Below are 9,738 nucleotides of genomic sequence, written 5' to 3'. Positions count from 1 at the left end.
TGAGACTACCAGCAACATTTGACATAGTTGATTACCTCTTCCTCCTTCAAATACTTCAATCTTTTGGCTTCCAGATACTTCATTCTCCCAAGCTAGCCCTTCTCAGTCACAATGGCTTCCTTAATATTCCTTGAACACATACAGTACATTCTGCACTTGCGATTCTGCTGTATGTTAACAATCTTCCTTGAGATATCTACGTTGCTCACAAATTCATTCCTTTTGTTACATACTCAAATGTCACCTTAGTAGTTGTACCTGATCACCCTGTATTTTCTCCATAACACAAATCACAGTTTTCCATGTATTTATGTCTGTTTCTCATAACCAGAATGTAAGCTCCATGAAAAGAGAAACTATTTGTATACCGCTCTATCTCCAGTGCAGTTTTTTATCCCCAGATAAATTTCTGCCACATAAGTATAGCTAAATGAGTATTTGGCAAATGGAAGGCAGCTATGCTCACCACTATACGACCAACGCAGTATTTGACAAGTGGTAAATGAACTTAAAATATAAACAATCTCAGTAGAACTAACAATATATTGTATTTTAATAATAGGTTATATGGCTTTTTTGTAGAATTTAAAACAGAGCATACTGGAGAATGATGAGGTCAGGGAAAACCCTCATGTAATATATATATTACATGAGAAGTGCAAGGAAATAAGAGAAAAATAAGATAACAAAAGCACCAAACAATAAATATAAAGGAGATAAAATTATTAGGTAAAAAAAAACTATGCAATCAAATTCAAGTATATACTCTATAAAAGACATACCTAAAAGGAATGACAAGTTAAAAATACATGGAAGGGTCAAAAATGTATCATGCAAACTACAAAACCTGAAAATGTAATCTAACTTGTAAAAAAAAAAAATTGCATTAAATGGCATAAGATCTCTTCATGATTAAGGTGAATTCTTTCAAGCCTTTACCTTTAGGTAAATCTAATGTTTTTAAAACTGGTGAGGGTGGGAGTGGTAAAATAGGAAGGCCAAGAATAGTCACAAAAAATACAAAAGCTGATCTTCACCTCCTCTAAAAAGAAAGCACAATAGACAAAAACACAGACCAATCTCATCTATAAGTGGTGGTAAGATAAAAATATTTAAATATAAAATAGTCTTCATCAATTCATTAAAAAAACCTCAAGATATTAATTTCAGAAATGCAAGGGTGGTTCAAAATACAAAGATATGATAATAAAATCTATTATATTAAATATTATGTAGTAGTAACATTTGCATGTAACATAATATAATCAAATATTTCCATGGAAACCAAAATGGCACTTGATAAATTTTAATATGGATGTTTAAATAAAAACTCTTTGCAAAACAAGACAAATTACTCTTCAAAGTAATAAGCAAGGATATTTAGTGAAGACACACTAGAACCATTCTCATTAAATTAAGGAACAGATGACTGTAATCATTTTTAAACACTGTTCTGAAAGTGCTTGCCAATGCAATCTGAAAAGAGAACAAAGAGGCATGTATATCAAAAACAAAGTGAATTTATGAAAATGACCAGATATGGTTATAAGCCTGAAAAACAATCAGCTGAAGCCACTCCCCAGAAAGTAAGAGAAGCCAGTAAAATTATCAGGTTTTAAAATATACTGAAAGGGGCACCTGGGTGGCTCAGTAGGTTAACTGTCTGACTTCGGTTCAGGTTATGATCTCATAGTCTGTGGGTTTAAGCCCCGCCTCAGGCTCGGTGCCAAAAGCTCAGAACCTGGAGCCTGCTTTGGATTCTGTGTCTCCCTCTCTCTCTGCCCCTCCCCCCACTCACACTCTGTCTCTCTCAAAAATAAAACTTAAAAAAAAAATGTTTTAAATATATTGGGAAAAAAACCGTAACAGGGGCACCTGGGTGGCTCAGTCGGTTAAGTGTCCAACTCCTGATTTCAGCTCAGGTCACGATTGCACGGTTTGTGAGTTCAAGCCCTGCGCCTGGCTCTGCAGTAACAGTATGGAGCCTGCTTGGGAATCTCTCTCTTCCCCTCTCTCTGCCCCTCCCTCATTCGTGCTTTCCCTCTCAAAATAAATTAGAATAGAATAGAATAGAACAAAATAGAATAAAATAGAATAAAAAGAAAATATATCCAAAAAGACAACCCAATTAAAAAATAGGCAAAGGATTTGAATACACTTCTGCAAAGAAGATATACAAATGGCAAATAAGCACATGAAAAGACACTCAACATCCTTAGTCATTAGAACAGTGCAAATCAAAATCACAGTAAGATATCATTTTACATCTATTAGGATGGCTATAATAATATAAGGAAAAAAAGAAAATAACAAGCACTGACGATGTCGTGAAATTGGAACCCTTGTACGTTGCTGGTAGGACTGTAAAATGGTTCAGCTATGTAAACCATTATGGTTTACATAATGGTTCAGTTATGTAAAATAACTAAGCAGTTCCTCAAAAAGTTAAACATAGAATTAACATATCTCAGTAATTCTATTCGTAGCTATAAACTCAAAAGAATTGAAAATAGGGACTCAAACAGATACCCGTAGGCTGATGTCCATAGTACCATTATTCACAATAGCCAAAAGGTAGAAAAGATCAAGATGGGGGCAGCCTTCATGGCTCAGTCAGGTACATATCCGACTCTTGATTTTGACTCAGGTCACGATCTCATGCTTTATGAGTTCAACCCTCACATCGGGCTCCGCACCAATGAACGCTGCGGAGCCTACTCAGAATTCTCCTGTCTCTTGCTCTCAAAATAAATAAATAAACTTTGAAAAAAAAAAAAAAAGACCCAAATGTCCATGAACAAATGAATAAACAAAATGTGGTATCTATACACAATAGAATATTATTCAGCCATGAACAGGACTGGAGTCCTGATATATGCTACAACATGAAATATCTGCTAAGTGAAATAAATTGAAAACATTATGCTAAGTGAAATAAGCCACACACAAAAGGACAAATACTGCTGTGATACCACTTAAACAAAATATCTAGAACAGATAAATTCATAGAAACAGAAAATAGATTAGAGGTTACCAAGGGCTGGAGGGGAAAAGTGAATGGGGATTTACTGTTTGTTTTTTTTTAATTTTTTTTTAATGTTTATTTACTTTTGAGAGACAGAGAGAGAGAGAGAGAGAGAGAGAGAGGAAGGGCCAGAGAGAGAGGGAGACACAGAATCTGAAACAGGCTCCAGGCTCTGGGCTGTCAGCACAGAGCCCGATTCGGGGCTCGAACTCACGGACCGCGAGATCATGACCTGAGCCGAAGTCAGATGCTTAACCGACTGAGCCACCCAGACACCCTGGAGATTTACTGTTTAACAGGCACAAAGTTTCTGTTTGGGGTGATGAAAAAATTTTGGAAAAAGCACTAATGGTCACATAATATTATGAATACAATTAATGCTACCTAATTGTACACATAAAAATGGTTAAAAAGAAACAGAAAAAAAAGATTCACTCTTTCTACAATAACCTACCCCAAAGCTCCAAACCTCTGTGGAAAAAAAAGTGTGTCTGTCAATCCCTCACACACCAAGTGAACAAGAGCTTCTATGAGAGGAAGAATCTCAGGATAAACCTTAGTGGAATTCTGGGTATGCAGTCAAGAGTTAAAGTTATCCCATGTGTCTAGCACAATGCCTGTCACATAGATTTCAATAACCATTTGTCCAGACAAGGTGGAAGGGGAGGGAACTGGGACAGGAGAGCTGAAAAAAAAGAGGGAGAAACGAAGGTTGGCTTGAGGTTACAAGTTATTACTATAACTGTAAGGAATTAGAATGACCAAATAACCCAGTTTTAATTCTGTCATGTATGTGTAGAACTCGAGTAACGTAACTTGGATTTTGAAGTGGGGAGATAAATATATATTAAAAATTGTTTTCCACAGTTTTCTCACACACTACTAATAAAGACAGAACATATAGTGGAAGAGAAAATCTCATTTATAATAGCAATAACATGAATGAAATACCTAGGAATAAACCTAATAAGAGATGTTTACCATCTATAAAGTTTAAAACTCTTTAAAAAGATAGACATTTAAAAAAGACCCAAATAAATAGAAAAATATTCCTTTTTTTTTTTTTTAATTAAAAAAAAATTTTTTTTAAGTTTATTTTTGAGAGACAGAGAGAGACAGAACACAAGCAGGGGAGGGACAGAGAGAGAGGGAGACATAGGATCTGAAGTAGGCTCCAGGCTCTGAGCTGTCTGCACAGAACCCAACGTGGGGCTCAAACTCTCCAACCTCCAGATCATAACCTGAGCCGAAGTTGGACACTTAATTGACTGAGCCACCCAGGCACCCCTAGTGTTTATTTCTGGGGGAGAGACAGAGAGGGTGCACATGGGGGAGGGGCAAAGAAAGGGGGACTAAGGATCCCAAGCAGGCTCTGACAGCAATGAGGCTTGAACTCACAAACTGTGAGATCATCACCTGAGCTGAAGTCAGATGCTTAACCAATTGAGTAACCCAGGCATCCCGAAAAATATTCTTGCTTACTATTAAAAAGAAAAGACTCAACAATGTAAGGATGTTGACTCTCCCTAAGTTAAACTTAATTTGACAGGATCTCAAGTAAAAAAAAAAAAAAAAAAAACAATCAACAAAAAATCTTTTTGGAACTTGATAAAATGTTCATCTAGAAGAACAAACAGAATTAGAGAAAACTTAGGAAAACTCTTAAAGAATAACAAGTGGGGGGCCTAGTCACATCATATATTAATCATAAAATTTTTAACAGCATTACACTAATGGAGCAAGGACAAAAGATAGATGATTTTTATGATACTTTAATATGCTAAAAGCAATTTTAAATCATTAATGAAAAGACAACTTAAACTGGCAGGTGGAAAATTGGCTAAGTCATCTGAGAAAGCAAAGCTGGATTCCTATCTCATGCCTTATAGCAGGAAAGAGTCAAAAGTTTGCACTTGAAAAAAATCCCAAAAATATTAAAAGAAACAATGGATAAACTTTAAAATCTTAGAGTAGGGAGGGCCTTTTTGTAAGATATGACAAAAACACATACTTACAATATATAATAAGGGCTGATTCACTTAGATACAAAGGATATACTTTGAATCAAAAATGTGTTAATTATCAAATTAAAAAAATAGTTTAAAAAATATAGTAAAAAATCCACAGAAAATAACAAGTGTTGGCAAGGATGTAGGGAAATTGGAACCTATGTGCACTGTTGGTAGGAATGCAAAATGGAGTAACCAATATGGAAAACGAATACTTATATCCTTACAACAGGATCCTGATTTTAGAAAAATAAATCTATGTATGCAGAAGAAAAAACAACCTAAGTAAGTATTATCTCTGTAGTGAAGAGTACCTTCTTTGTCACTTTCTTTATATTTTTGTTATGTTTGTATTGTTTTAAATAATGGAAGCTAATATTTATTGAGAATTTTTAAAAGTCAAGTTGTTAATGCACTTTACTTGTACTTAACCTCCTCATTTAATCTTTACAACCACTGTAAAAGTAAGTACTATTAACTTCACTTTAAGAATATTCAGGGATGGAATGTGATGGAACCAGAATTCATGAACATAAAACTATTTTTTTAAATAGCTTTATTGAGGTATAATTTACATAACAATAACACTTGTTTTAAGCATATAATTCTATAATTTTTAGTAAATTTAGAATTGTGTGACCATTGTCACAATCTAATTTTAAAACATTGCCACTGTCCCCAAAAGAAATCTCATGCCTATTTGCAGTCATTCTCTCTCACACTCAGTCTGACAACTACCATTCTACCTTCTGTCTACAGATTTGCCTTTTCCAAACATACATATAAATACAATCATATTGTATGTGAGGTTTTTTTGTCTGATTTTTTTTTTTACTTGGAATGTTTTTGAGTTCTCTCATGTTTGTAGTATCTTTTACTCCTTTTTATTGTCAAGTAGTTATTCCATCATATGGATATACTACACTTTGTTTATTCACTTATCAGTTGACAGAGATCTCAGTTGTTTCCATTTTTGGGCTACTGTGAATAATGCTGCTATAAATATTTACATACTAGTTTTTGTATGGACATATGTTTTTAAATTTTTTTTAATGTTTATTTATTTTTGAGAGACAGAGCGTGAGCAGGGGAGGGGCAGAGAGAGAGAGAGAGAGAGAGAGAGAGAGAGAGAATCTGAAGCAGGCTCCAGGCTCCCAGCTGTCAGCACAGAGACTGACGCAGGGCTCGAACTCACAAACCATGAGATCATGAGCTGAGCCGAAGTCGGTCACTTAACCGACTGAACCGTCCAGGTGACCCTGGACATATGTTTTCATTTCTCTTGAGTAGATAGACACCTAGGAGTAGAATTGCTGGGTCATATAGTACATCTAACTTTTTAAGAACTTGCCAAACTGTTTTCCAAAGTAATTGCATCATTTTACATTCTCATCAGCAATACAAGTGTTTTTCCACATCCTCACCAACACTTACTGTCTACTATTTTTATAAGAAAAATGTAAAGGTAAATGTTTTTAAGCATCTGAGAACACTGACACCTATCATTTTTTGCCACACTGTACTTCCTATATATACACTCTGCCACTTCTTAAACATCTACTCACTCTGACATAAATCGAGACTGAATAAAATCAGAATGTGTTCAATACATGCAGAAAACTAACCATGTACATGAACAACTCCTCTTATGTAAACTTCTACTTCGAATTAAAAAAAAAAGATATATGAACACACAGTGCATATATAATACCACTTCAAAATAGCATACGTACCTAATTTTAGTTCAATTGCTGTGTTGGTGTTACATTTGTACTCTGCCAGCTTCTTCTCCACTGCACTCTTGTACTCAACCAAAAATTTCTCCATAGCACCAAATCCTAAGGGAAAGTTTTTAAAAGGCCTTGTTGGAACTGGTTTAAATAGTCAAACCTACAAATAGCGTTCTTATTAGAAGTAGAATAAAAGGTAAGATTTAAAACATGCTAACAGATCATAAAAGTAAAGGCCTATAGACTCCTAAATAAATGTACTGCATATGACTTCCTCATTAGAAAACAAGAGAAATAACACTTGTAAGATAGTAGCTTATGAACTAGGCTTGCTTTACATGAATAAGTAAATCTGAAAATTAATGACTACTGACCTTTCTCTATATTTAATACTAATATATACTACCTGCTAGGATTTACACCTAAGCGGCTTTTTAAAATATAAAAAGGATGCCACTGCTCCACCAAGAAACAAAATGAGAATATCCTTTGATAATTACAATACCATTTCATCTCTAATACTGGAAAAATTCTACCCAAAGTACTTCATACCAACTATTAAAAAACCATCAACTGATAATGCATACATTATCTCAGGAAGGATACACAAGAAACTGGTAACCATGGTTATTTCTAGGATAAGAGAGAAGGAATGGGGATTAGGTTGGGAAAGAAAATTTTAACTGCATTGAAGTTTTTTTTAACCATATATGTATAAAGTCATAAACTATGGGCTACTGGCAGCTAAATGGTTTTTACTACAACGTGGGCACCCATCAATACATGTAGTAATTAAAAATGGAAGCAATCATTATCAAAGTAAACTGTCAAGCAAAGATGACCATAAATCTCCTGACATAATGAACGTAAAAATTCAGGAAAAAAGAAGTCATTAGCAGAAACAAAAGAAAGGTACAATGACACGCCATAAACTTTAACAAGTGGTTGAGACATCATACACAGAAAATGGGGGGAACATTTGAGGCACTACAGATTAATGGTCTGGAGTCAGAATTCCTAGAATCAAATCCAGTCTTCACCACTTACTGGATCTGTGAACTAGAACTAGAGCACTTGACTCCTCAGACCCTAACCTATGAAACTGAGACAACAGAACCCACTTCAAGGGAATTATATACAACGCAAGCAACAAAATCTAACTTGTGAAATCATACTTTGGCTTAATCCCCACAATCTCTTAGACAAGTAAATACTCTATCAGTCCCATTTCATATTCAAAAGCTCAGGATTAGAAACAAAGAGGTTTAATTGCTTAAAGGCGCCCAACTATTAAGTGGTGAAACAGAGATTCAAATTTAGGTGTAATTCTTACTATATGCACACCATACATAATACATATGGTCCCCCTCTTTTATAGCACCAGTGTACCCCCAAAATCCCAGTCACTATCTGGTAGAACAGTCCTTCCTTAAATATCTGTAGCGTTCACGTGATAGCCTGTCTATCCAGCACATCCATAAAAGTGTAGTAAGACAACTATGAAGACAGCGGGAAAAGATAAAAGTAGAAACTGTCCCTTCACTTCAAAAAATATGTAATTGGAAAACCACACCAAAATAGGCTTAATACATGTAAAAAATAGCAATTAGTCATTAAATGTTGTAAACCAAAGAGACTCAATAAAGAAAGCAGAATAGAATGAACACGAGAATTATAGTGTAGAAAGAATACTAAGAGAAGTTTAGATGAAGGAAGAAAGCGAGAAACTCTTTCTCAAAGGAAATCTAAATCGAGCCTAGGAATATTAAACGCGAGAGATTAAGAAAAACGATAACGAAGTCAAGATTCAAGTGAGAGCCCTAACGCAGGGCAAGGCAGAACTGCGCTAGCTCAGAAGTTGACTGTAGTGGAAGGAAGGTGGAGGGAGACCTGGAAGAGGAAGATCTGAGCATTAAAATCAGCTGGCGGGAACAGAACCAGACTACTGTAGCTGAGGCAGCAGTGGGGAAGAAGCAACGAGGAGATTAACAGGCCTCAAGACATCTAGCACCTTACAAGCCCAAATCGCGACGCCTTCCCCCAGCTTCCTCAGCCCTCCGCCGGGGCCGAGTTCTTCGCAGAAGCCGCAGAACCCCGAGTAGTTGGGGGTGGGGGCACGAACCTCGGCCGACAAGGAGCTGGGGTGAGAGTTCCGTGCTTCCAGGCTGAAGGAAGCCTTCTGGAACCCAGGCTGGTGCCCGAAAGTTCCAGGCGGGCACTGTCACCACGGTCTCGGCGTTCTTTCCCAAACCTGCCCGCCCCCTCCCCTTGGTAAACTTTTCCCGGGAACTTACCCGCCATTTCCGAGCTGCGAGCACCCGCGGCTGAGGAAGGACGAATCAACCCGCGCGCTCCCTGGCCGGAAGTGAGCTCGTTGTCTGACGCATTTCCCCCACCCACCTCTGGCATGTCGCTAGCCAATGAGAGAAGGAGATTCGAGGCGCAGGGAGGTGGATGCACCCCAAGAGGAGGGGCTGACACCGCGGGGAATGCTCCGACCGTTGCCTAGCCACCGCAAGCGCGGTCAGCAGCTTTGCAGGCCTGAGCCGGAGGTGGAGGCCGCATAAAGGACCTAACGTGTTAAGATGCTCGCTGGCTGGCGCGAGGACAGTTTCTTTTAGGTTGGATTTGAATGATATAAATACCATATAACTGTTTTCTGTCCCCCCCAGCGATGTTTCAGAGATGGGTAGAGAAACTTCTCCTTTGGCCTGCGCCAACACCTAAGGCCTAGATTTATGTAGGTAAAATGTAGGGTTTGAGTTGCATTCGCGGGAGAAATTTACAATTATTTGCTTCTATTTGAAAAAAAAATTTTTTCTAATGTTTATGTTTGAGAGACAGAGCACGAGTTGGGGAGGGACAGAGAGAGAGAGAATCTGAAGCAGGCTCCAGGCTCTGAGGTGTCAGCACAGATCCCGTTGGGGTCAGAACCCACAAGCTGTGAAATCATGACCCTAGCCGAAGTTGGAGG

The 9,738-nt window shown here is 37.3% G+C and overlaps 2 protein-coding genes across 2 annotated transcripts in view; one reads left to right on the top strand and one right to left on the bottom strand.

Moving 5' to 3' along the window:
• HAT1 (histone acetyltransferase 1) overlaps positions 1–9,188 on the bottom strand; it is a 60,132-nt gene extending 50,944 nt beyond the window's left edge. Inside the window, exons 1-2 of the mRNA XM_040475388.1 lie at positions 9,059–9,188; positions 6,768–6,872 (exon numbers count right to left, since the gene is read on the bottom strand). Of these exons, the coding sequence (XP_040331322.1) occupies positions 6,768–6,872; positions 9,059–9,173 (220 nt within the window). The 5' untranslated portion in view covers positions 9,174–9,188. The remainder of the gene's footprint in view (positions 1–6,767; positions 6,873–9,058) is intronic.
• SLC25A12 (solute carrier family 25 member 12) overlaps positions 1–9,738 on the top strand; it is a 209,464-nt gene that overhangs the window by 72,805 nt on the left and 126,921 nt on the right. The window lies entirely within an intron of this gene.

This window comes from Herpailurus yagouaroundi, unplaced genomic scaffold, assembly GCF_014898765.1.
Source record: "Herpailurus yagouaroundi ecotype Mexico unplaced genomic scaffold, PumYag 140, whole genome shotgun sequence".
In the NCBI taxonomy this organism is placed as follows: domain Eukaryota; kingdom Metazoa; phylum Chordata; class Mammalia; order Carnivora; family Felidae; genus Herpailurus; species Herpailurus yagouaroundi.
Note: the sequence above shows the minus strand (reverse complement) of the source record. Positions and strands in the feature narration are given on the sequence as shown.